The sequence below is a fragment of the Mustela nivalis genome (genome assembly GCF_964662115.1).
Source record: "Mustela nivalis genome assembly, chromosome: 18".
Taxonomy (NCBI): Eukaryota; Metazoa; Chordata; class Mammalia; order Carnivora; family Mustelidae; genus Mustela; species Mustela nivalis.
Genome location: NC_139037.1, coordinates 5987341 through 6015195, shown reverse-complemented (window position 1 = coordinate 6015195; position 27855 = coordinate 5987341). Strand labels below are relative to the sequence as shown.

Here is a 27855-nt window from a genome sequence, read left to right as displayed (position 1 = left end):
AGTTCCCATCATCTCTTCCTTAGAATGCATCCTGGGATGCTCCAGTTAGTGCCGGACTCAAGAGGATGAGCAGCTGCCACTGGAGAAGAAAATGGAGCCATCAGCTCTGCCTCTGCCTCCCTGCAAGGCCTTCGGCTCTAGCGGCAGCAAAGATGATTCTGGATGCTGAGCAGCGATTCATCAGGTAAGGAATAACGGCACAACTCCGATACGACACCCAGAAGGCAGAGCAAGCAAATTTAAGGTTCTAAAGCCCAAACTAACGACCAGGAGTGGTTGCTCTTATCTCTTGTCTTGCCATCCTCAACATCTTGCAAAATATATCCTAGCAGGCTTTTCTGGTGAAAGAGGACGAGGGAGTGGGATGGGAAGACAGACAAGGAGAGAAGGGGTGCCAAGATGCTGAAGGGCCTTGGAGGGAATGGTGCAAACATACTGGGGAAGGGCCTCAAAGCAGGCAGAAGAGTGAGTGAGCATGAGGGGTGGGGGAGGCGATAGAGCAGGGGGAGGAGAATCTTGGCTGCATAACACTTTACCTCTTCCAAGCTGGAGTTAGAACAATCTAGAACAATCCAGAATGCTGAAGGTGCCGGAGGTCTAGAGCAGTTATGGAAAACCCCTCTGAGGACAGAACATTTGGGGTGAGAACAAATGTTGAGGAGGAATTAGACATACTCATTTCTAACAGATTTTTAAAACTGAATATTGTTTTGTGTGATAAACACACACGTACCCACATACACACACACCTCAAGGAGATGGTTCAATGATTTTTGAGAAATGAATGCACCTGTGTAAGCCCACACTGGTGAGGATAGGAATCAAGATTCACTTTTGTCCCTATGGATACCCTGTTGGTCCTATGCCATTTGTCAAAAAGACTTTCCCTTCCCTGGCGACTTGCTCTGACACCTTTGTAAAAAAGTTACTGACCACATAGATCGGGCTCTATTCCTGGATTCTCTTCTATTCCACTGATCGATTGATCTATCCTGTACCATTGACATGTAGTTATAATTTCTTATTTTTCTAAGACTTTTATTGGATAAGTTGTTTTTTCTTTTTTTTACCTCTTTTTTATAACTTGGTGATATTCTATTTCAATTCCTTTAATGGTTACTCAAAATTTTATCATGTATACTTAATGTTCTATTTGAAAAATAATGTTCACATAAATTTGTATTTCTAGTCTTTTCTTGAATAAGATGAGGATCTTAAGAGAATTTAACCTCCCTGAAAATACCAAGGAGTGTGATTCCTGGATCATATGGCAAGGGTATGTTTAATCTTTAAAAAAAAAATTAAAAATTTTTTAAAAATTTAAAAACTTAAAAAAAATTTTTTTTTTCTTTAAAAAAATTTTTTCAGGGTGCCTGAGGGGGTTCAGTTGGTTGAGCTTCTGCCTTTGGCTCGGATCATGATCCCAGGCTCCTGGGACTGAATTCCACATCTTGCTCCTTGCTCAGCTGGGAGCCTACGTCTCACGCTCCTTGCTGCTCGCGCTCTCTCTGGCTATCTCTCAAATAAATAAATAAAATATTAAAAAACTTTTTGTAGTATACTGACACAGTTTACATCAATTTCAGGTGTATAACGTATTGATTCAACATCTATGTTATGCTGTGCCCACCACAAGCGTACCTACCATCTGTCACCATATGATGCTAATACAATACAGAGTAAGTTTAATTTTGTAAGAAGGTGCCAAACTGTTTTCCAAGGTGGCTATACCATTTTGCACTTGGACCACACAGTTTTGATTTCTTTCTTTTTTTTTTTTTTTTAAAGATTTTATTTATTTATTTGACAGAGATCACAAGTAGGCAGAGAGGCAGGCAGAGAGAGAGGAAGGGAAGCAGGCTGCCCGCTGAGCAGAGAGCCTGATGTGGGGCTCGATCCCAGGACCCTGGGATCATGATCTGAGCGGAAGGCAGAGGCTTTAACCCACTGAGCCACCCAGGCGCCCCTATGGTTTTGATTTCTGCTAAGTTCCCCTGCTGGGCTCTGGAGTATTTCACCTCTTGTTTCTAGGTTTGATTTGTGTTTTTAAACTTGGAGAATAGCTGGTTTACATTTGGGAACAGGCACCACCCAGGCAGAGAAAACAGCATGTGCATAAACCTACCAGTGGTGTAAGAAGGAAGGTGAAATCCCAAGGCAGGTCCAAATTATGCAGGACGGGTGTTTATTTTCAGTGTAATGGGAAGCCATAGAAACATTTTCAATTCAAACATGATCAATTCCCAGAATTAAATATTAATTTGGCCTTTACTGCTGGCTTTCTCCTTCATTTTACTTATCCAGCTTCTCCGAGCCCTCGATTTTAATTTCATATACATATGTCTGCCTCCACAGCCTCCAAGCATTTACATTTTGAGAATGCCTTTCACAATATAAATAAAAGTTCCCAGCATTAGTCTGCAAAAAAAAAAGGAATCATGTCAAAGCACTGGCTTTTCCCTGGGTTATAAATTGCATGACTCACAGGAAGCAAAAAAGGGTAATTTGCATTAGATTTGACCAAGTTTTGTTAAATTAAAATTTGTCAAGTAAGTATTCTACAAATGTATTGCAAGAAAAAGAGGGGGAGGTGGAGTAGGGAGAATACAAATTAAAAGAAGCTTTTGGAAGGGTGCCTGGATGCCTCAGTCTATTGAGCATCTGCCTTTGGCTCAGGTCGTGATCCCAGGGTCTTGGGATCAAGCCTGCATCGGGCTCCCTTGCTCAGTGGGGAGTCTGCTTCCCCCACTGCCCCTCACCCTGCTCTCGTGCTCTCTCTCACTCTCTCCCAAATAAGTAAGTAAAATCGTAAAAAATAAATAATTAAATAAATAAAAAAAAAGAAACTTAAAGAAATATCAGCGAGTCACAATCTATAGACATATCTACAGCCATCTATCGATCACCCATCTGCCTGCCTGCTTTGTTTACGTGCCTGGTTCAGAGCCACTGTTTTAATTTGAGTTCCCCCCAGAAGGAGACCCTTGGATGAAGAGTCAAGGATAAGCAGTTTATTTCGGAGGTATGGGAAACCCTTGCGAGGAGCGAAGAGAAAGGAGAACGGCCATTGAGCTGTCTGACCAAACAGGTCAGCACTGAGGGCAACTGGGGCTCAACCACTGGGAAAAATCTGCAAACTGGTGCTGAACACATACCCCCAGGTGCTCGCTCCGGAGTGGTGGCGGGGTGTTTCGATACCAAGTCTGACCAGTGACTGGGTGAGGCCTGTCCCAGAAGCCGCAGTCGCTGGCACTTGCGGCGTGCTGTGTCCAGGCAGAAGCCCGAAGAGCATTTTTCCATAACTCTGGAGAAGCTCTACAGAGAAGTGGATCCCGTTGGCTAGAGCACGGGGAAGGGGGGATGTAAGGGAGACGGGCCAGGCGCCAAGCGGATCTTCTCCAGTGCACGCCGGGCCGTAAGCCATCCGGACCTGCTTGTGCTCCACGTGAGTGCCCAGGTGAAAAAGAAAAACTCACAGTCGGAGGATTGGTGAGACAAATTACAGTCCCTGCTGCATTATTTCCATGTTCTACCCCTGGTTCTAGAGGTCCCTCTCACTCGTCTGCTTCGGGTGGTCTAGCTTGCTTCTCCAGGGAGGTAACTCAGAGCTTTAGCTCTGAAGACTGCCAACCTTCGGTTGCCATGGCCTTGAGAAGTAATGGTGTGTCCAGTCCGTTTATCGTTCTCCCTGGATGTGGAGGCACCAGGGAGTGGGGGGGGGCGGGGGGAGTCCCGTGAGTTCCTGGAGTACCATTCATACTCCTCTCCTTCCCCAGTCTTCAGCAGCAACCTTACAATCTTGTGGGCTAGTCCATGAGAGTCACTCCTGACTCTTTCCTTTGCCTTCTGGCCTTGGGCTATACTTTACCCTCCTTGTGATGGTGCTAGATGACACGCCTACACGGTGAGATGGGGTGACGAGAGGCACCTGTGGCGTAGCGTTGGGCTCCCCACAAGGTGGGTCATCTGCTTTTGCACTGCGGCTGACTACAGGTGTCTGAAGACAGAGTTGCTTCTGGGCCTCTAGGCTCACTTAAAAGGATTTGTTTTAGCAGTTGGCGGAGTGTCGAAACAAAAGATCAGGGAAGGTGCAGTGCTCCCAACTTGGAAAAGAGTTACTTTCAGATTCCGCAGCTTCAAGCTCAGCTCTTCCTAGGTCTCTTCTCGTGGAAGTTCAGCAAAGAAAGGGCTTTCCAGTTTTCCTCCTCCCTTCCTTCCTTTTTTTTTTTTTTTTTTAAGACTATTTATTTATTTGACAGAGATCACAAGTAGGCAGAGAGGCAGGCAGAGAGAGAGGGGGAAGCAGGCTCCCCACTGAGCAGAGAGCCCAACTTGGAGCTTGATCCGAGTTGGGATCATGCCCTGAGCCGAATGCAGAGGCTTAACTCACGGAGCCACGCAGGTGCCCGTCCTCCCTTCCTTTCTTAAGAACGAAAGAACATTTATCCTTCATTGAGGAAATGAAGAGTGAGTTTATATTAGAATTTTTATACTCAGAGTTGGTTTAATATGAATTGGAGTTTCTGGAATAAGACAATACTAATTCTTATTTATTTATCTACTTATCTATCTATCTATTTTTAGGTAATCACCAAACTTGACACGGCACTCGAACTCACAACCCCCAAATCGGGCATTGCATGCTGTGCTGGCGGAGTCCGCAGGCACGCCTAATTCTAACACTCGTAAGTATCTAAAGCCAATAAGCTTCCAGTTTGCATGATTCATAGTCATGAGAAAGCTCTTCGTAGCTTCCTAATTAGTACTTCTTCCCGCCTCTGAAATCACTGATGTCTATTTAATGACCTCGTTTTCTGTGATCTCTTCATTTGTGAGAAGCAAGCTCAGGGACACTTCAGGCATTTCTTAGTTTTGCTCTTCTGCTCTCAGGTATAAAGTTTAAAAATCCTTAACCTCTCATTTGAAAATTGCCAACAATTCATGAGTGCTGGAGGGTGTTTTGAAGCCCTCTGCTCTCACCCACCTGTTTCTGCGTCAACATGGGGATACGTGTTCCAAAGTTTCTTTTTTTTTTTTTTTAATAAAGATTTTATTTATTTATTTGACAGACAGAGATCACAGGTAGGCAAGAGAGGCAGGCAGGGAGAGAGAGGAGGAAGCAGGCTCTCCGCGGAGCCGAGAGCCCGATGTGGGGCTCGATCCCAGGACCCTGGGATCATGACCTGAGCCGAAGGCAGAGGCTTTAACCCACTGAGCCACCCAGGCGCCCCCCAACCTTTCTTTTTTGACTGAGGTGCCTCACCTGGTGGGACCTGCTAGATTCCTGCTGGAGGCCTTCAGGTGCTTCTGCCACTTTTGGTAGAAAAAATAGGAGCAACCTCAGAACTGTACACTTGACCAATTGCACTGTCATTTCTAAAAACCCACATGTCGACTTTCCAGAATCAAGGAGATCCAGGCCATAACCTGTTAGGAAATTCTTCTGAAGGTAGCTCTAATGTCACCACAGTCCTCAGTAGAGATGGGCCAGCCAGCAACCTAACATTCTGGCATGATTTTCTTCCTTGACATTTCTCTCCAGCAACATCTACATGGTAAGTTATCCCATTTGATGGATTTCTCCTGGCTAATTCGGAGAAACTTTTTTCCTCCTTTCAAATTTGGTCATCCAATTTACAAGGGGAGGGGTGGGATGGGACAGTGAGGTGAATCACAGGTATTCAAGAAAAGCTTCTCGAACTGTCTAGCAGCCAGAGAAGCGCACATAACCGCTGAGATGCTGCACTGGTGCACCTGAGAGGGGCGAACGTTTTAAAGCTGGTATTTGTTATACATTGCTACAAGACAAACTACCCCCAAAACTTAGTGACTTCTTAATTGAACTTAAGATTCTTGGAATCTCTCCTGTAACAAAGAAGGTCTAGGAGACACACCGTCCTGATATCTCTGGACATCTCAAAACCAGAAAATGGTTTTACAGCTGTATCTTGACTTTGAGGGCTTACTTCAAAATTTAACCCAAGGCTCAATTTTTTTTTTTTAAAGATTTTATTTATTTATTTGACACAAGTAGGCAGAGAGGCAGGTAGAGAGAGAGAGAGAGAGAGGAGGAAGCAGACTCCCTGCTGAGCAGAGAGCCCGATACGGGACTTGATCCCAGGACCCTGAGATCATGACCTGAGCCGAAGGCAGCGGCTTAACCCACTGAGCCACCCAGGCACCCCCCAAGGCTCAATTTTATTGGGAACACTCCAGATTTGATCTCTAATTTTGAGAATCCTTTGGTTGCTAGGGAAGACCAGCCTGGCTCTCAACATTTCTCTAAACTGTGGTACATAACGAAACGGTTCCTTCTGTCATTTATCTCTGTTTTGTATTTTACCAGAGGCAGCCAGAAGCAGCCTTTGTCCCTTTTAAGGTGCTGCTGCCAAGTTCCCCAGCCAGATCTTACCAGACGGGACGACTCCTAGAATTCATTTCTGGGAAGAACTGGCCTTGGATGCTTTGTATCTCAATGTTTGACAGAAGTGAGTAGAATTTGGTACCTGGATTAAAGAAGGGAGCAAGTAGTTCATCATAGACTAAGGGTTTTATATTTAAGATCTCCTGCGGAAAATAGTGTATTCTACTTCATTGCTCTTGAGGCTTGAAGATTTTTGAGTTTGTGAATATATGTCTGCAGAAAGAATCATCCTGCAAAATCTTTGAGGAGTCTATTATGTTAGGCAGATTCTCAGAAGAGTCACTAAAAATGTTTATGTGAGATTGGGTAAATAGGAGAACATTTTTATTCAATTCACTACTATCTATGAAAACACCTATTTTTAACAAATCTCTGCATGAGGAATGTGGGGTTGGAACCAGACAGAGTGAGGCATGGTTCCTGCTTTCAAATTACGTAATATTTTATAGAAGGATCTAAATGAGTATGTGATTATATATAGTTGTATCTCAAGTGAGCATTCAATAATTGCTTTTTCAATTTTTTTCTTGCTACCATAGATTCGTATGTACATTCTTTCTTAATATTGGATGGCTAATATTGAGAATACCCTATTTAAAAAAATTAATCTTTTGTGTTGAACAGATGGGTTAATGTGAATTTAACTCATACCATTTATAAAAAGATTACAAAAAAGGAAATAATTTAAAATGTACTACAACAATACTGTGTATAGGTAGTACTGTAAGATTCCGAAAGATTGTTTAAAAAAAGGATAGTCTTATTTTGGGGCCAGGCTATGTTCTGCCTGTTTCCCAATTCTATTCTTCTGCTTTCCTCTACAGGGCGAGATCAGAGAGAGAGCATGGGCTTTGTCAGTAGATCTGGATTTGAACTCTGGGTCTAGCACGGAAAAGCTGTGTGGCATCGGGTGACCTACTGAAGGTCTCGGTAGCTCAGTTTCCTCATGTGTAAAGCAGAGTTGATACTCTACAGCCCCTGCCCGTAACACAGTGCCTGGCCAAGTGTAAGAACTCCGTGTTCGCTAAACAAATGTCAGAACTGCCGCTGGCCCTTGGCTAACATTGAAGGGCAGATCCCTTCTGCAGGGCTGTCACAGTGGTGATTCATTTGGAGAATATTTACCAGATCTGCTTCTGCGTTGCTTTATTTTCCTCCAGGTAACATCTTGGTCCAACCATTGTCTGCTCTCTTCTACATTAAGTGCCAGATAGGGTCTCCCATGGCCAGGTATGGGTTTATGTTTTCTGCTCTTGATGGAGGTCAGGTCTTCTGATACTACTGAATCTAGAATCCGGATACCGTGGAATCCAGGTCTGTGGGCTGAACTGCAGATTCATTCCCATGTTGTTCTCCATTTTTACTTGTGGCCATCGCCATGAGGTTAAAAGAATGAGAGGCAGGAGCAGAGAGGTGTCAGGTTTGAGGACAGAATCCACTTGACACAGACGTTACACGCAAAGAAGTGACCGATCATCGGGAATAATGATTAGGGTAGAGGTCAGAGGGGGATGTAGGTATGAAAGCCCGCTGTGAGTGGGAGAGAAGTCGCAGTCTGCCAGTATTTGCAGATTACCCTTTCTATTACCTAAACCGTCTTGTTCGATCCTGCCGCACTTTTGCAACAATACAGGGCTACCCCTGCTACTCATGGGCAGGCAGAGGTTTTTCCTCATCCATACAAGGCTGTTGGAAGAGACACTAGCAGGAAATATTCAGATTAAATACGCCTTAGGGAAAACAGTGTGACTTTGTACCAGCACATCTGGGCACTCCTACTTCAGAATGAGTATCCTAAAACCCAGTGCATTTTCTTTCCTGGGGCTGGTAAAAACACAGGGCTCCAAGGAAAAGCAGCAAAATATGGAAAGAAACTCTAGGTTATACAAGCAAGCGGCCGGTTTGGAAAGTAGTGACTTCTCTGTGCAAATGATTTCTTTGTACAAACAAAATTAAACAGGGTACATTTATATGGGTTACTGACTTTCACAGTGATTAAAGTAAGAAACTGATGATTGTTTTTAACCCATAAAAATGAATATCTTATGGTTCAATTTAACACATTATCATATTCTCAATTTTTAAAGTTAGCATTTGGATAAAAGTTTCAATACCGATTTAGACTAAAACTATTATTTGAAAGCATAAGAGAACAGAAAAAGTACACGAAAGCTTATTTATTACAGAACAATTTTTATTAATAAAAGCCTTAAACAAAACCCCACAATTCCACAAACTAACAATGACCTGGCAGCATGCCAGTACTTTGGGCTGGAGTGGCACGTTTGCTCTTGATGAATTTACATATGATAAGTCCTCATGACATTTGATTCCAAAATATATGGATAAATTGGCTTGGCATGATTAATAATTTAATGTAAAATATAAACATAAGGGCAACTTAAACACTGGTTTAATTTATGTATGTCAATTCAAGGTCAGTGACTAGAAAGCTCTATTAAAAAAAAACCTGTGGTCAAAAAGATCTTTAATTAGGAAGCAACCACCTACCTCTGTATATTTGAAGATCGAGGGCTAAAAATCCCATCCTGAGGAACACCATTAAGCAAAGGATGTATAACATCCACCACCTGTGTTTCAAAAATGGCATCTTTCCAAAATTGTCTACTTCTTTACAAATAAACATTATAGTATTAATAATTGTAGAGAAGCCATCAGAATGAGTTCCAAAACATGCTAACTCTCACGAAGCTTCCCTGAGCTCTGTCTCAAAGCATCTACTTTAATCCTGGGGCTTTAGAAACATCTTCTTTACTTTAACTGTTGGTTTTATGTGTCCATTTTCATCTTCTTCATAATTGGCACGGTCTCTTTTTTTAGCAAACTTTTTTCCAATTGTCCCCACCAAGGTCTCATATCTGTTAAGACAGTAAACGGCACAAGTTTAATTAAACAAAAAACAAGGGAGGAATCAAGTCTTGTCGAGAATATCAAACCAAACAACATCGAATAAGAAAAATCAAAATGATGATTAAAAGTAACTGATTGAAAACTTAAGAACTTTTCTATGAATGATTAAATTCTTCACCGTTTTGTTTTTGTACTATCCTAAATAAAGTGAGATATCTTAAAATACTTAGAAGCAGCACCGGACAAGAGCCCTCAACTGCCCGCCTCTGAAAGGTATGAACCCCTCCACCCAGCCAAATGTACAGAAAGCAGAAAGCCACCTTCCCAGTGGGCCACTCCACGGAAGACTGTGGAAGTGCCCATGGGAGAACCAGTGAACGCTGGGCCCAGATTATAATGCGGTTCTGAGGTGACTGTTACCTTCTGGCCATTTCTTCATCTGACACATCGAGCTCCACTGCTTCATCTTCAACTTCTTCCACCTTGTTCTTAGCGTTCATCTGGAGCATTAATTTCTGAAAAATATGACAACGCTTTCAGGGCTGGAACAGGCTTATGAAAGAAACTGGTATCGGATGTATGTGAGGGTAGAGAAACAGAAGTTACAATGTATAGGAGTAACCGAAATTTATGAGGGGTTCTTTTTAAAAAAAAATTTTTTTAAAGACCTTATTTATTTATTTGACAGAGAGAGATCACAAGTAGGCAGAGAGGCAGGCAGAGAGAGAGAGAGAAAGAGGAAAAGCAGGCTCCCCACTGAGCAGAGAGCCTGATGTGGGACTCAATCCCAGGACCCTGAGATCATGACCTGAGCCGAACGCAGAGGCTTAACCCACTGAGACACCCAGGTACCCCTCAAGTTGGTATCTTTTCAAACCAGGTGTATGTATACCTAACCCTTCTCCTGTTTTGTGACAGCTCAGATCTGCAAATCAAACAGTTCAAAACCTTTCCCCAGAGAAAACGTATTCAGTGTTACAGAGGAGCAGTCAGGGAAGCCATCTTCTAACAGCTTCCCACATCAGAATCCTTTTCCCCCTAGAGGAGACATACCCCGGAGTGCCTGCCTACCCCAACCCTAGTCTCTGGGCATCACACACTCATCATCTTTGCTTCCCCCTGACTCTCCCTTCAGCCCACTGCCTTCTTTCTCTTCCTAATCCAAAGCTTTAAGCAGGCTAAGCCAAGGAAAATACCTATTATAAACAAACACTTTTAGTGTTGACTTGTGTAAACAGGACACCTTAATTATCATATACCCTCGAAGAGGGGTGGGGGGAGAAAACCTATAATCTTTAAATAAACTCTGGCAATTAACTTGGTAAAAATTGTGATTCTATGGGAGAAGATATTTGCAAACAACATATCAGATAAAGGGCTAGTAACCAAAATCTATAAAGAGCTTAGCAAACTCAACACCCAAAGAACAAATAATCCAATCAAGAGATGGGCAGAGGACATGAACAGACATTTCTGCAAAGAAGACATCCAGATGGCCAACAGACACAAGAAAAAGTGCTCCACACCACTCGGCATTGGGGAAATACAAATCAAAACCACAACGAGATACCACCTCACACTAGTCAGAATGACTAAAATTAACGAGTCAGGAAATGACAGATGCTAGCGAGGATGCGGAGAAAGGGGAACCCTCCTACACTGTTGGTGGGAACGCAAGCTGGTGCAACCACTCTAGAAAACAGCATGGAGGTTCCTCAAAAAGCTGAAAATAGGGACACCTGGGTGGCTCAGTTGGTTAGGTGACTGCCATCAGCTCAGGTCATGATCTTGGAGTACCCAGATCGAGCCCTGAGTCAGGCTCCCTGCTCGGCGGGAGTCTGCTTCTACCTCTGACCCTCCCCTTCTCATGCTCTCTCTCTCTCAAATAAATAAAGTCTTAAAAAAAAAAAAAGAGTTGAAAATAGAGCTACCCTATGACCCAGCAATTGCACTACTGGTTATTTGCCATAAAGATACAAACGTGGTGATCCAAAGGGGCAGGTGCACCCAAATGTTTATAGCAGCAACGTCCACAATAGCCAAACTATGGAAAGAACCTAGATGTCCATCAACAGATGAATGGATAAAGAAGAGGTGGTATATATATATATACATACACACACATACACACACACACACACACACACACACACACACACACACACACACAACGGAATACTATGCAGCCATCAAAAGAAATGAAATCTTGCCATTTGTGATGACGTGGATGGAACTAGAGGGTATCACGCTGAGCGAAATAAGTCAATTGGAGAAAGACAACTATCATATGACCTCCCTGATATGAGGAAGTGGAGATGCAACGTGGGGGGTCTGGGGGAATAGGAAAAGAATAAAGGAAACAAGACGGGATCCAGAGGGAGACAAACCATAAGAGAATCTTAATCTAACAAAACAAACTGAGGGTTGCCGGGGGAGGGGAGTAGGGAGATGGTGGTGGGGTTATGGACTTTGGGGAGGGTGTGTGCTATGGTGAGTGCTGTGAAGTGTGTAAACCTGGCGATGCACAGACCTGTACCCATGGGGCTAATAATACATTATATGTCTATAAAAAAATTAAAGAATTATTAAAAAAAAAACAACACCCAAAACAAACTGTGATTCTCTACAGGCATCCTCAGAGAAGTGGTTTTCAACCAGGGGTAGTTTTTGCGCACCAAGGGACCTTTGGCAATGTCTGGATATATTTCTGGTTGTCACAACTGGGGTGTGTGTGTGTGTGCGTGTGCACGCTACTGGTATGCAGTGGGCAGAGGCCAGGGATGCTGCTGAACATCTAAAAATGCACAGGGCAGCCTCAAAGAATTATCTGGCTCCAGAAGTCAGTGGTGCCAGGCCTCAGAAACCCTGGCTTCAAGTGTCAGTTATCAAACTAAGCTTTATATCATAAGGCTCCATTTCACTGGTGGAGTACCTGACGGGACAGCTTCTAGTACACACACCAAAATTCTAATAAATATTAAACGAAGGTCTGTGCTTTTCTACAAACCTGAACTGGGAGAATTCAAATCAATAGCTTAGAAGGTGAATATTTACTTTTCAAACAAACTTTTCTAAGAGGTTCATTTAAAAATCTATTTACAAGCCTGGATTAAAACCTGCCCATTAAAAAGTCAAATTGCTCCATTTTTAAGTAATATCCTTCCATTAGGAAAGATACATTTACAGGTGCCACAAAATAATTTTTCACAATAGCATCACATGCACAAAAGCCGGACGTCTCTGTGAAAAAGCGGAGCTGAAACTCTAGCACTCGCGGGGCGCTGTCTGGGAGCGTGTGCTGCTCCATGAAATCACCTCCTAACTCTCCCACAAAACGAGGCTGCAAAGGGCTGCAATTTCTTTAAATAGCTCCACCGGTATTTCAAGACTTGTTATTTTGTATATAATGAGAAGAAATGGTACCTGGTGGGAAAAAACCGAAACCCAATTATTAGCAGAAAGAATTCAATTGGAAAATTTTAAAACTTGAAGCAATTATATTTAATACCTCAACCTCAGGATTAAATCCTCTGAATGACATTCTTCCATAGAGAAGATCTTCACATAACAAGAAACTCTGCTCTTCTATTATGAAACACCTAAGTGGGAAAATAAACCTGTATTAATAGCATGTCTACACATAGCAAGGCACCACGAATAAAAGTCAACATTTCAAATGAAAAATCGATCTTACTTATGGTCTTTAGTGGAACTGAGTAAAAGTAAGGTAAGACTCAGAACAAAGGGGTCAAAATAAGAATTGATTATCTTGGCCAGCAAAGGCACTGGATGAGGAGAGCAGGAGTCTGCAGGCACAGTCTCCTCCAAATTACACATTTAATCTGCATAAATGCCTACACAAGGCAGAGACCTAGGCTATTTATAATAAATCTGGGTTTTTCTAATCTGAAGCAATTTTCTTGATGATTCCATGTCCCAGCCCTGCCCGCCACCTTATTAAATACTCTGAAACAGGAGTCCCAGGCAGCTTTAAGAGAGCGTATTAGCTGGAGCTCTTGGCTGTGGACAAGTGGGAGTTTACTGAAAGGACACCAGGATGGCACAGAGTCACCGGGCAGGCTGGATGAGCAGGAACGGAAAACAGGCAGAAATAAGGGTAGCTAGGTCACTGACCCAAAACCAAAACTGTGAAAAAAAATCTACCCTAGTAAAAATGACATTGCACCGAGGGGGCTAAGCTCTGGACAGCAGACGGCACTGGGAGGGCAGTGGTGCCCCCGAAAGGGAATGCAGGTGTGACATTTTGGTCTCTAAAAGGAAGTCTCCTCTGAGTCACCAGTCTATTATCCCAGCCGTGGGGGAGCGTATGCGACTATAGCCTGAGAGCGCAGAACTGGCGGCCACAGAGCACACGAGCGAAGGAAATAGCTGGTCTTTAGGGCTTCGTGGCAGAAAGCAGGCACTACTTCTTGCGTCAAGATTCACTCACTCACTCACTCAGCCAGCACTTTTTCAACCAAACTGTGTGCCAGGCAGTGTTCTAGAAGCTGGAGGGACAGCCACGAGTTAGAGTCTCTGCTCTCACAGAGGTCCCATTCTAGAGCGGTGCTGAATGATCCATGAAAGATTTGGATTTACAGTGAAAAAGAAGGAAGCATTTATTTCACTCGTGGCCGTAAAAAAGCAGCTGGAGCCCAACTGGCCTCCTACCTACGCCAACGATAAAGCAGGACTCAGTAGGAAACAATGAACACGTCAAAGCACAGAGATGTGGTGCCTGAAAAAAAAGAACCAAAGTAAGCTTTCTGACTGAAGGCACTGAATGCCTGCCTTCTGCCTGGAAGCGACTTTTAGACCATGGAGCGGGGAGTGGGGGCCCAAACCGAGCCCAATCTCACTGAGCTGAAGCGACAAACACACTGAAGTTTGGGGCTGCCCGGGAGGCAGAAGTACATGGGTCAAGATACTACAGAGAGGGAGATACTTAAAGACATTCTGGGCCCTGCACGCATGGTCCCCTTGAATGTCTGGCTGAGTACTAGGTTGTCTGCGTGCAGGGCAAGTCCAACAGTGTTAGGGGAAAACAATTTCCAGAGGACAATTACCTGGTGCATTAGTTTCCCAGGGCTATTGGAAGAAATTACCACAACATTGGTGGGTAAAGTAAAAAAAAAATTATGTTCTCAATTCTGGAAGTCTACAGTCAGTTTCACTGGACCAAAATCAAGGTGTTGGCCGGGCCGCGCTCCCTCCAGAGGCTGAAGGAGAGAATTCACTCCTTGCTTCTGCAGACAACTCGGGAGTCCTGGGCTTGGGACTGCATCACTCCAACCTCTGCTTCCATGGTCACACTGCCTTCTCTTATATCTCCCTTTTAGAAAGATCTATGTGATGGTATTTAGGGTCCACCCAGACAAACCAGAATAATCTCCCCATCTAAAGATCTTTAACTTAATTATGCCAGCAAAGTCGATTTTGCCATATAGACTAACACAGGTTCCAGCGACAAGGACCTGCATATTATTGGGGGACCATTTTCCAGCATCCCATACCTGAGAAAGAAAATGTATTCTAAAACTGTATGTTGAACAAATACAAGACCTTGCACAAGGGAGGGGAATGTCCGAGTTGTGTCTCTCCAGAATGGAGCAACCATGCTGAACCCCGTGACACAGAGCAGAAAGCTCACACCTCAGGAGGACCGGGGCGGGGCGGGGGGAGGTCTCACAGAAGTCCAGGCTGTCAAACCTACACAAAATAGTGACCAAGCTGACTGGCATGTTAATGACCTGCCTGAGGGAAAATTCAACACTCCATTTAGGAAGACAACAAAATCCGGGCACTGAACAATGTAACACGTAATGTGAAACACACAGTAAAAAGTTGCTGGTCATGTAAGGTAGCAGGAAAATGTGATCCATACACAGAGGAAAAACAAATCAATAGAAAAAAAAGATGATGGCATTAATAGAAAAGGACCTTAAAACACTTACTATTTTTTTTTTTTAGATGGGGTGGGGGGGGCAGAGGCAGAGAGGGGGAGAGGGAAAGAGAGAGAAACTTAAGCAGGCTCCAAGCCCAGGGGGGCTTGATTTCCCAAGCCTAAGATCATGACCTGAGTTGAAATCAAGAGTTGGGTGCCAGGAGTCCCTAAAAACAAAAACAGTTATTATAAATACGTTCAAGGACTTAAAGAAACACAGGAATGTAATGAAGATACAAACAGAGAACCTGAATTAAAATACGGAAACTATGAAAACTCACCAAGTAGAAACGTTAACAACAGAAAAAAACAACATCTGAAGAGAAAAGTCAGAACAGTCCTTTTATCTATTAAAGAAACTGAATTCATTATTAAGAATTTTTCTAGAGAAAACTCTAGACCCAGATAGCTTCACTGGTGAAGTTTTTAAAATATCTATCTCTATCTATTTATTTATTTAAGGACTTTATTTATTTGACACAGAGAGAGACACCCCAAGAGAGAGAACACAAGCAGGGGCGGCGGGAGAGGGAGTAGCAGGCTCCCCGCCGAGCAGGGAGCCCGATGCAGGGCTCCATCCCAGGATCCCAGGATCATGACCCCAGCCGAAAGCAGCCACTTAACGACTGAGCCATCCAGGCTCCCCACTGGTGAATTTAAAAAAAAAAAAAAAAAAAAAAAAAAAAAGAATTATTTATTTCACTTGAAAGAGAGAAACAGAGATAGCAAAAGAGATAGCAAGAGAGAGCCTGAGTGGGGGAAGAAGCTGGCTCCCCGCTGAGCAGGGCTCCACACAAGGCTAGATCACTGCACGCTGGGATCATCACCTGAGCTGAAGGCAGATCTTAAATGACTAAGCCAGCCAGGTGCCCTCTAATAAATAAAATCTTAAAAAAAAATAAAATAAAATAAAAGAAGCATCTGCCTTTGGCTCAGGTCAAGATGCCAGCATCCTGGGATCACAGCATTGGGCTCCTTGCTCAAGGGGGAGCCTGCTTCTCCCCCTGCTAGTGCACTCTGTCTCTCTTTCCCTCTCTGACAAATAAAATATTAAAAAAAAAAAGAAAGAAAGAAAGAAAGAAATAGGCCACAAACTAGGAGAACATATTCATAATACGTATATCTGTTAAAGGACCTGTGTTCAAAATATAAAGAACTCTTACCTGTACAGAAGTATGTAAGTTTTATCGCAAGAAACAAAACAAAACCCTACAAACACTGAATTCTAGTTAATGATATGCATATCTGCAACTTACTCTGAAATACACTAAAAATAAAATGGATTGACAGATGTATAGAAGAATGGATAATTATGCAATATAAGACGCTAGGAAAAAAAAGGAAGCATCTCATTTTTAAAAAGTCAACAGATTTGAATAGGGACTTCACAAAGGGAGATATAGAAATGCCAACAATAAGCACGTAGGAGTTCTTTAACATCATTAGTCACCAGGAAAAAGCAAATTAAAAATCATAATGAGGGGCACCTGGGTGGCTCAGTCCTTAAGCGTCTGCCTTTGGCTCAGGTCATGATCCCAGGGTCCTGGGATCAAGTCCCACATCAGGCTCCCTGCTCTACAGGAAGCCTGCTTCTCCCTCTCCCAGTGCCCCTCCTTGTGTTCCCTCTCTGGTGCTTTCTCTCTCTCTCTCTGTCAAATAAGTAAATAAAGTCTTTTAAAAAAAATCATAATGAGATACCCCTAGAATGACAGAATAGATAAAATTAAAAAGGTAACACCAAACGCTGGAATGACATGGAAAAATGAGAATTATTCTATTTCCTTAGTGAATCTGTAATAAGACTGTGCAATCACTGTGGAAACCAGTCTGAAAGTTTCTCATAAAGTTAACTCTATGCCAACCTTATGACCCAGCAATTCCACTTTTACCGAAGAGAAACTATAAGTGGAAAGAGTTAGGGGTCCCCCTGAAAAAGAAGGACAAAGCACAGCATGACACCAGAGAAGTCATTTTTAGGCCCAGCTATTTTCTGGGAACTCTCTCTGCCTTTACTTGCTCACGCACAAACCAGCACAACTTCCTAGGAGGTCAGAATCACAGAGAAATGCAAAAACTTCAGAGGTTAAAGATTTTAAAGGAACAAAGAGAAAGCAAAAACTAACACTCTATCAGGCCAGTAAATAGCCTGACCAAATCAGAGACCATTAATCCCTGCTAAGATTCCCTGTGCGATTTCAAAAGTAAGCAAGGGGCACCTGGGTGGCTCAGTCGATGGGCATCTACCTTCAGCTCGGGTCATGGTCCTGGGGTGCTGGGATCCGTCCCACATGGGGCTCCCTGTTTAGCAGGAGCCTGCTTCTCCCACTCCTACTCCCCCTGTTTGTGTTCCCTCTCTCTGTCAAATAAATAAGCAAAATCTTAAAACAAAAAAAAAACAAAAACAAAAACAAGCAACACCTTGCATCAGGAGCCCAAGACCCCGCCCCATACACGTGATATTAGCTTTCAGAGCACTTCCATTAGCCCCTTCCCCTGGAGGGACCTTTAAGGTGGCTTGGAGGCACCCTTCTGAGGATGGACGCCTCCACCCTCAGAGGACCACAAGCTTCATTAACATCACAGGATACATTTACGTAGGCATTTTTTTTTTCCTTCACAGGCATGTTTTTTAAGTATGCCCACAGGACCTCATGTCTGCCTTTACACGTGATGACAAAGCCCCCCCTTTCTGAATACTCATTCTAACCCTAAATAAAAGAAACCCACTCACCCTCACTTGAGGGAATCATGGCTTTGAAACTTATTTTCCATGATCTCTTTATTTGCTGCAAAAAGTTTCCTTTGTGTGACCACTCTACGGGTCTGTAGTCCTTACCTGTAACTCGGCAAGGAGTGAGCTCAAGTTAGTTCCGCTACAAAATGAAAACAGGATCTATCCAATTCATTCAAATTCTTTTTATCTAAAGAATTGGTCTTTGGTTGCTGTATGAAAAGTGGTCTAGACGGGCTTCTTGGGTAGATGACATCTGATCAGCCCAGATCAGAAAGCAACGAGGAACACAACATGAAGCCCGGGGAAGAAGAGCTGTGGGACCAGTTAAAGACCCTCAGAAGGGAGTGGAAGGGGCCCATCTGAGAAAGAGTGAGGAGGCCTCCATGACCAGGAAGAGTGGCAAAAGGGAACACTGGTAGGAAGTCAAAGGTATTTTCATGGTGCCACTAAGGTGATGTCTTCTTCACTGTGCTGACAGTTACAGGGCGGGTGCAAAAGCAATCGCCAGTAAGAGCTCATCTCGGCACGAATGCAAGTAGGGACACCGCACTATGCTCGTAGTCACTGCTGGTTTTCAAAGTCTAAAAAAAGGGAAAGAAGCCAGTAAGAATGCTTTTGATGAAGCAGGAAAAAAGCTACTAATTTTCATTAATCTTGGTCCGTGATTACACTTCTCAAAAATATTCCACATGCAAAATGGTAAGTGCTTCTGCACAGCGAGGCATGATGGCCATCTTGAGGAAATGCACTTGTGTGACTGAGTTCTGAGTTGAACTAGCCACCTTCTTCATGGAACACTATAACTATGGTTATTCAGACTTGGGTACTGGGCAGACGTTTTTCTGAAAATGAATCAAATGAACTTGTCACTTCAAAGGAACAACTGACAGTACTTGTTGCCAGTTACAAAATTCAAGCTTTCGAGCAAAAATGAGAATTCTGAATAGCTTGTGTATGTCATCTTGGACTCGAGAGCTTCTCAATACTTAGAGGAGATTTTTCTGATGAAACCTACGGTAATATTAATGAATATGGTTTTTGATATCCTATAAGGAAATGAGTTAACATTTAGAAAATCTATACAACTCACTGAACTAATATTTTCCAAATGAGAAATGCATGATGTTATGAAATGATGCATGGATAAAAGATTTATTCCAAATGCAAGGTAGACTGACGATTATGAAAAATGTACTGACACCGTGAGATTCCACACTGCCGTTAAAGAAACTACAAGTTACTGGATTTGGAGTCGTGTAAAAACAATTATCTGAAAAGGTTATTATGATACTCGTCCCCTTTCAATTACATCTCCTGTGTAAGGGTGGATTTGTAAAAAATATTTTATTTATTTATTTGACAGACAGAGATCACAAGCAGGCAGAGAGGCAGGCAGAGAGAGAGGAGGAAGCGGGCTCCCCGCTGAGCAGGGAGCCCGATGTGGGACTCGATCCCAGGACCCTGAGATCAAGACCCGAGCCGAAGGCAGAGGTTTTAACCGGCTGAGCCACCCAGGCGCCCCAGGTTGGATATTCTGTACGTGCCTCAACAACACATACAGCAGGCTGAGAGCAGAACTTGAGAGAACCTAGTCAGGAATGAACCCGACTTCTGTTAATGCCAGACACTAAAAGATGCACAGAAATGTAAGATAAAGCCATTCTTCTCATTAACATTTTTTGGTCTTGAGAAACAGTTATCTTTCCTTTTTTTTTTTTTTTAAAGATTTTATTTATTTATTTGAAACAGAACAAGAGAGAGAGGGAGGGAGAGAGCAAGCACAAGCAGGGGGAGCAGCAGACAGAGAGGAAGAAAGGCTCCCCACTGAGCAGGGGGCACAATGTGGGGCTGATTTGAATGATATACATGGAAGGGGTCCTTTGCAGTCTGGAACCAGGTTTCCTTCCTTTGGGATTACCTCAGGCTGGCTGTGCCCTCTTATGAAGGTAGCAGCTCTTGTAAGACGTCTTCCGATTCAGTCACCCCCTCCTCCCCTCGATCGTCTGGGCCTGGAGAGGAAACTACTCCCACCACACAAGCTACGGGGTATGCACCCTCCCGGGTGGTTTCCCTGCGCCCTCCTCTGTCATGCTCTCAAATCACTTCTTCTTCTCCTGCCAACAGCTTACCTAATATACACATCTATACACGAACAGGCACTGAATGGTGGCAAAGATTTCTTATTCACTGCTAGGGGCTGATTGCTTGTATCCCCCACACAAGATACGTATGTTGAAGTATTAACCTCCAGAAATGATCGTATCAGGAGATGAGGCCTCTGGGAAGTGGCTGAAGTCATGAGGGTTGGGCCCTCCTAAATGGGCATAGCACCTTGCAAAGGAGACGCCACAGAATCCCCTAGACCTCCGGCATCTGGGTGGCACGGCCGGTTAAGCCTCTGACTCTTGGTTTTGCCTGAGGCTGTGATCTTGGCATCACGGAGATCGAGCCCTGAGTCAGCTCCACGCTTAGCATGGACTCTGCTCAGACTCTCTCCCCCTCTGCCCCCAACACCCCCCCCAACCCTGCTCTCTCTCTCTCTCTCTCTCAAATAATAAATAAATAAACTTATTTATTTGAATAAAAAAGAAAAAGAAAAGAAACCCTTAGCTCCTTTCACTGGGTGAGGACACAGTGAGAAGGTGCCAGCTATGAACCGGGGAGACGGAGACAGCCATCACCAAAGCACTTCGGTAGTCCCTTGATTTTGGATTTCCAACCTCCAGAACTATGAGAAATAAATTTCTGTTCTTCTTTTTTTTTTAATAGCTATTATTTATTTTTATTTGTCAGAGAGAGAGGAAGAGAGCGCACGCACAAGGAGGGGGAGTGGCAGGCAGAGAGAGAAGCAGTCTACCCGTGGAGCAAGAAGTCTGATGCGGGATTCGAATTCAGGACCCCAGGATCAGACCCTGAACCAAAGGTAGAGGTTTAACCAACTGAGCCACCCAGATGTCCCTCTGTTCTTTACAAGCTACCAAGTCTGTGGTATTTTGTTTTAGCAGCCCAAAAGGATGGAGACATTTGTCTCCTAGGAAAGGAATCTAAAGGTCATTTTTCTGGGAATATGTTATGTTTGGGGAAAAATACTAAAAACAAGATAGAAACTATCCTGCCTCTCAATAAGTAAAAAAAAAAAAAAAAAAAGTCTGGAGTACTTTGTGCAAGTTCAGTCAAGGGATAAAATAAACTTATAGGTCTTTACTAGTAATGGCCCCTTCCTAACCACGTGCCCCCAAATCCACACCGTCTCTGGCATTGTCTTCCCCTTCCTCCTGGCCATCTTGCTTCCTCTGAGAAGCAGCAGAGAAAAGCAAACAGAGAAGCAAGCAGAGAAAACAAAGTACTTTCCTTCCAGAAAAGACCCAGAGAAGGTCAGCCAAATGAACAAGGGAATACAACATGTTAAAAAAAAAAAAAAATTAGGTACAAAAAGAAAAAACATAAATGTGCCTGAATAAACAGTATCTTCCATCATGTGAGAAAGTTTAAATAATACCACAAAGTTTAAATACCACAGAGCTCACTAAGGCAAGAAAAGCACCAAATAGAAAGGAGGAGAGCTTTAAGAAGAATTTAGATAAAAATCAATGGGTGATATAAATCTACCACTTCTTTATGCAAAATTATTTTGGAGCACCGACCACGCTTAAGGGTGGAAGAGGAATGGTCTAGTATGGTATCCCAGCATTAAGCACGACCAGGTGGCTAACTCTGGGCAAGTTACTCTCTCAAGCTTCAGATTCCTCAGGTATAAAATGGTTGGAATGACAGTAGCCAATTCCTAAGTCTGCTCTGAGGATTAAATAATTAAGAGATTTAAACTGCTGAGCTCAGTTCTTGGCACATGCTATAGACTCAATAAATGTCAGCTAAGATGATTGGTATTAAAAGCAGTAAAAATTAAAAAAAAAAAAAAAAAAAAAAAGAAAGAAAGAAAGAAAGAAAAAGAAAAGAAACACACCCCTAACTCTTAACTTGCTTTTAAGAAGCTCAGCCTGACGAAGAGCTCTATTATTCAAACAAAACTGGAGAGGCCTAAAGTACACACCTTCCAACTTAATCCTCAAACTTAATGTGACAGGGAGCACACCCAGATTCTCATAAAATGCTCCCCAGTTATTACCAGAGACGAGCGGCTAGATATCTTTACAATATAAAAAAAGAACAGTGATGAGGGCCAGTAAAAATGTATCAATCCAAGTAGAACTTATACAGATTAATAATTTTAGAAAACTATTTGCAAAGTTAATTCAAGAAACCGAACAGATACCATTTTATAAGATTTGTGCCGCTGGAATGAATCCCATTTACAGGGATTTCCCTCTGAAGACCCAAAGCATCAATAATATAATTTCCAATTAACTTACTCTTTTTCTTTAAGCTCTGGCAAATCCAAATACCAATGCTCTTCACTAATGATTTTCTTTTCTTCCTCTTCTAGTTGTTTCTTGGTCTCCAAGTCCAGGCCCCTTTGCATGAACTGTCAAAACAAAACCAAACCAGTGTCAGCAGCTAGTTTTCTCGACGTAGTTTTGAGAAAACTCAAATAACTTTATTCCTCCACATGCTTTCCATCATTTCTCCAGGAATACCATCTCAGTGGGGAGGGTGCAGCCCCCGGAACCAAGGCAGCTTAGCTTTGCCTTGACAATGTCACACCAGACTAGCAGGGAAGCCTTCTGGAGCACACAAAGAAGTAATGTGGACTGCCTTCAGAAGACTTTGGAAAGATCTTTCCTGTACTTTAGCTCGTCTATTTTAATAAAAACAAACAGTAAAAATACTGCATTCAGTTAGTAGCTCATCAATATTTCAGTTTTACACAGTAATCTGTGGGAAAGGGCTAAGACAAAAGACACAGATCAGGCCAGGCAGGTGGACCTGGAAAGTGAGAGGAGCAGAAAGCAGGGGCAGAGACTCCATACTTTCCGAATCCCTCGATGACCTGCCGGAGCCCGCCGGTCTCTGCACCTGCTGATCTTGGTCTGGAATGCCTTTTCTCGTGCTCCTCCACCTGGACAACTCCTAGCTCTTCTGATACATGGGAAAAGCTACTCCATCTCTGACACCTGCAAGCCAAATTGGCATTTCTCTCCTAGATCCTTCCCATGACATCTTCAAACAGTCTCACCGCACCTTAATGTTCTGAGCATCTGTCTCTTCTGAAGACCTTGAGGGCAGGGACTCTGTCTAGATGATCTGCTTCCTCAGTTTCAGCATGATGAATGATATGTAGTAAGGGGTCTGTAAACACAGACGGAAGCAAAGCTGTATCCATAAGCCTGCTCTTCGTGAATATTTGTCCCCTGAAAGGCTGACCACCTCTACGGCTGCTCTTTATTCTAAAGTGTAGAGAAGCTCAATTTGAAATAGGCCAGTAGAAAATGGGCAGTCCAGCTGCTAGCCTCTTCCCTCCAGAAAGAGTATTTTCTCAGGGGACCAGTGAACACAGCAAAATAATAAAGTATTGATAAGGGAAAAAAATAAATTCAGAAAACATCTAGGAGGCATCCTATGTAACTTAACTTTGGAAGTTAAGTCCAGAATTCCACTAGTTTCCAATTATCCCTCTTTCTTTCCCTTGTCCAAGCTCTATACTACTTTTCCTTCCATTCCAACCCTTCCAAAAACACAAGCGTTTTTCGGCACAAGGGCTTCACCAACAAGGATGAAACAGAATGACAAAACTTGAAGAAATTTGCAAACAAAATACAGTGATAATATCCAGTTCTGATGAGGAACTGGTGAGACTGGATCACTCATATATTGCTGGTGGGAATATAAAACAGTACGACCTCTGTAGAAAACAGCTTGACAGTTTCTTATCCAACTAAATATGCCCTTACCATACAACCCAGCAATCGTCCTCTTGGACCATCTATCTCCGAGAAATGAAAACTTATGTTCACTCAAAAACTCATACAGGTATAGTCACAGCAGCTCTATTTGTTAATAGCCAAGCACGGAAAACAACCAAAATACTCTTCAGCAGGGCGATGGTTCAGTCCTACGATAGTTCCAGAGCATGGAATACTAGTCAGCAAAAAAAAAAAAAAAAGAAAAAAAAAAAGGAAAGAGCTTTTGATATTCAACAACTTAGATGGAGCTCAAGTGAATTATACTGAGTGAAAAAAAGGCCAGTCTCAAAAGGTTACATATTGTACAATTCCATTTACAGAAAATCTTTAAAATAACAAAATTACAGGAATGGAGAACAGATTTCCCAGAGGTTAAGGACAGCAGAAAAGACTTGGTGTGGCTACAAATGGAGAGGCTGAGGAAACCCCATGGTGATGGAACAGTTTTAGATCTTGAAAGAGGTGGTAGTTACAAAAATCTGTACATGATAAGCTGTATAGAAAGATCACACACACACACGCACGAGTAAAATAGTGACGTAAAATGGGCGGCTATGTGGATTTCCTGGCTTTGCGCCGTACTCTAGTGATAAGAGAGAGGGAGTACAGAGCACATAGGACGCCCTGTACATTTTTTGCAACTTCCTATAAATCCATCATTATTTTAAATAAATGTAAAGGAAATGTTTGCACTCTACCTCAAGTCTTCTGTAGTCTTCACCCTTTTCCCTGTGTCTCTATCCTCACCCAGGAAAGAACTGGCAGTTTCTGGAATACATATCCTGTAGTTCCCAATCCTTCTGCCTCTACTACTCAACATCCTGTGTCCGTTTTCTGCCTGGCAAAATATCCACTTGTAAAGGCTCAGAGCACATGTCCTTTGGGCCTTCCCGGACTGTTGTCTGGTCAAGCTCTTCACAGACCTGTTCCCATAAAAGAACATCTTTCCCTGCACCTAAGAGTCTTATAAGCACTGGCTTATTATTCAGTATGCTGCTTCTGTGTCTCCCAAAAGACAGAGATCCTGAAATAGCAGGTCATGTCTCTTGTCCATCTTTTATTACTAGCAGTCAGGCTGCAGGCGGTATACGAGAGTTCAATAAAGGTTCTCTGAGGGACACCCGGGTGGCTCAGAGAGTTAAGCATCTGCCTTCAGCTCAGGTCAGCCAGCGACAGGCTCCCTGCTTAAGGGAGAGCCTGCTTCTCCCTCTCTCTCCACTGCTCCTCCTGCTTATGCATTCTCGCTCTTTCTCTGTCAAATAATAAATAAATAAATAATCTTAAAATAAAATAAAATAAAGGTTCTCTGAATGTAAATCCAGACCTAAGGTCTTATTCTCCCAGACTCTCATTCTTGGATGGTTCTCTTTAAACCCAGATGCCTCATTTCGTAACTTATATTCTTGGAGACACAACTCACCAATCCTACCCACCTGCCTTTTTATCTCCTATTTTTAGTCAAGTAGATATTATCTAAGGCATACAAAATAGCTATATATGTGTGTATGTGTGCGCACATGCGTGTGTGTATTCTTTACACACAGAAAGGCTAGAGCACCCTGTGAATATGAATCAAGCGACTCCAAACTTAGGTAGCAATCCCATTCTCCTGACTCTACAGCATTTAAGAACTCTCTCTTAAAGCTCAGTGATTTGGCTTTCCTCACAAGTGAGGGCCTACAGCAGGTTTCACAAATTACAGTCCTTAGGTTGGACATCAATTATTGTCAATAAAGTCTTATTGGAGCAAAGATATGCTCATTTGGTTCTGAGGTACAATGGCAGAGGTGAGTAGGTACAACAGTGGTTGTCCGGCCCGCCAGCCTGAAGTATTTGTTATCTGTCCCCCTTACAGAGAAAGTTTACTAACTCGTGTCTTAAGACGCTCAAAGAGCTATACGCACAAATATGCCCTCTCTGCAGTCATTGCATCACACTGGCAGAAATGCTTCCTACATCCTTCAGTTGCCGCTTCCCAGCAGGGTCACCGTCCAGACCCCAACAGGTGACCAAGTCAGAGGACTTCGGGTACACTTGAAAACAAATGTATCAGTATCAAATCCTCAGCTCTTTCACTCTTGCTCTATACTGAGCTCTGGCTGAACAGCTACAGGGGATACAGCAACCTCCTGTAGCCGCTCCGTTCGTTCTCACAGGACACTGCGAGACTCCTCTGTCTGTACATATACTAACTCCTGCTATCCCACCAATAAGTTCTTTCTCATCCATGACTGAAGCTACGAACCCAACGAGAAAAACGGTGTAATTTTCCCCCCCTCTCCTTTGCTTTCAAAGTCCTGCTGAGTCTTCCCCCCACTGGGGTAGGGGCTGAGACTTTTTTTGAAGGTAACTTCTTCTTTCTTAACTCTTGAGTCAGATCTTTGGTTTGAGCCCTAGCTAACCACTCAGCACATCTTCATCTGATGTGCGGGCTTCGCCAACCCACTCTACTTCTCTGATTACAAACCGTTGAGTCCAAAGAAGACTCTGTTCGGTAAAAATTCAAATTTGCTCTTATGTATGAAAGAAGTACTTTAAGAAACTTCAAGTTATATGACTTACCCTCCCTCCCTTACCCTGTTTCCCCGTAGTTACACCCTGGCTCAACTCCAAATCTGGCACGTGCAACATGTGCTCTCCAATCTTTCCAAACGTTATGCCTTGCTTCCTTTTTTTCTGGAAATTCCCCTCTAAACATGATATCTAACACCGTGCTGTAGTGTTTAGTGACAAGCAGTACAGAACAGCAGTTAAGGACTGAGGCTCTGGAGCCAGACTGCCCGAGTTTGGTTCTATCTACGCTACAGGTTAGATTGTGCAACTTTGGGCAAGTTACCTTCTTGCGTGTTTCAGTGCTTCCGCTGGAAGACTGGTGTAAGAACGTATCTGCCTCCCAGTTATCAGGCGGGTACCAGGGCTGATATAGGCAAAGCACTTAGAACAGCTGTCTGGCACAGAGCAGAAACTGTAAATGTTTGCTATTATTATTACTATTCAAGTTTTTAAGGCCTGGTTGTTTCCCCTGTTTTAAATCCTGTGTTCTTTTTTAAATCTACCCTTGTCTTTTTTGTTGTTGTTTGTGTCCCCCACTTTAAAATTATGTTAAATTGATTCAATTTCGAATCTAAAAATCAATTTTGCTTGAAGTCGATGATATTCACCATAACTGTTCTAATTCGATTCCCACCGACCTTGCGATCAGATCATCGGAACTTCTAGTTTGGGCTTTCTGACTGCAATCTCGTCCTCTGTCAGGTCTTTCTTTCACCAATGTATTCTCCAGGGGAGTTAAAGTAACTTTGAAAACGAAGAAGGAGAGCTGAGACGCGGTGACCCGTGCTCCATCGCTTCCCCGTGTTCACAAGAGAGAAAAAAAAAATCCTTAATCTAGCTTAAAATCCCTCACATGTTGTGGCCACTGGCTACTTTTCCACTTTTTGCTCCCTGCCTTCCAGACATACTGAATTACCTTAAGTTCTTGGAAATCCCAAGGGTTTCTTGAGTTTTGGTCTCAGACGCGGCTGCGCCCACTCTCCCGGCTACCCTTCAATCTCTACTTCCCGCAGGAGCCAAGTCAGGCCCCGGGAGCACGGCGCTCCGAGCGCCACCGCACGCGGTGCCACGGCATCCTGCTTGCTTTCGTGTCTCTCTTTCCTATCCCACCGCAGGGTTTAGGAGGGAATCTGCCGGATTTATAACCCAGTTCCCAGTGCCCGAGACAGAGCAAGCGCTAAGTGAATGAATGAACGTCCGAGCTGGAGGCCCTCCGTGGCTTCCCTGGTGCCCCCGCGCGTCTGCCGCCAAGGCCCCGGCCAGGTCCGGAAGCCCAGGTACCCTTGCTGCCCGGCCCGCCTCCCTGGCGTCCCCGCACCTTCATGCGCAGCAGGTTCTTGGACAATTTCGTCTTGCGCTCGGCCGCCATATTGGCTCCCGCTCCGAGCCGCGCACCGCCACCGGCCCCCGCTGCGCACGCGCACTGCTGCGTGCGTCATGGCGTCGCGTCACGCAACTCACGTCGCCC

General features: G+C 43.5%; 1 protein-coding gene across 2 annotated transcripts; it reads right to left on the bottom strand.

Moving 5' to 3' along the window:
• Window positions 1–8600: 8600 nt before the first annotated feature.
• Window positions 8601–27841, bottom strand: MPHOSPH6 (M-phase phosphoprotein 6). Of its 2 annotated transcripts, XM_082712021.1 has the most exons (6): window positions 27706–27815; window positions 23113–23220; window positions 22344–22456; window positions 12804–12894; window positions 9716–9810; window positions 8601–9303 (listed from the first exon to the last, which is right to left on the bottom strand). In XM_082712021.1, the coding sequence occupies exons 3-6, from the start codon at window positions 22451–22453 to the stop codon at window positions 9168–9170; spliced, it is 432 nt and encodes a 143-aa protein (XP_082568147.1). In that variant the 5' UTR covers window positions 22454–22456; window positions 23113–23220; window positions 27706–27815; the 3' UTR covers window positions 8601–9167. The 2 variants fall into 2 exon arrangements, with proteins under 2 accessions (XP_082568147.1, XP_082568146.1); XM_082712020.1 differs by lacking the exon at window positions 23113–23220 and having other exon boundaries at window positions 27706–27841.
• Between the last annotated feature and the right edge of the window lie 14 nt (window positions 27842–27855).

Coding starts and splice junctions, on each gene's coding strand:
- MPHOSPH6 (XM_082712020.1), bottom strand. CDS start 27,756: ATGGCGGCCGAGCGCAAGACGAAATTGTCCAAGAACCTGCTGCGCATG. Junction 12,895..22,343: donor CCAGAGCTTAAAGAAAAAGA/GTAAGTTAATTG, acceptor TTTCCCACTTAG/GTGTTTCATAATAGAAGAGC. Junction 9,811..12,803: donor GATTTAATCCTGAGGTTGAG/GTATTAAATATA, acceptor CATATTTTTCAG/AAATTAATGCTCCAGATGAA.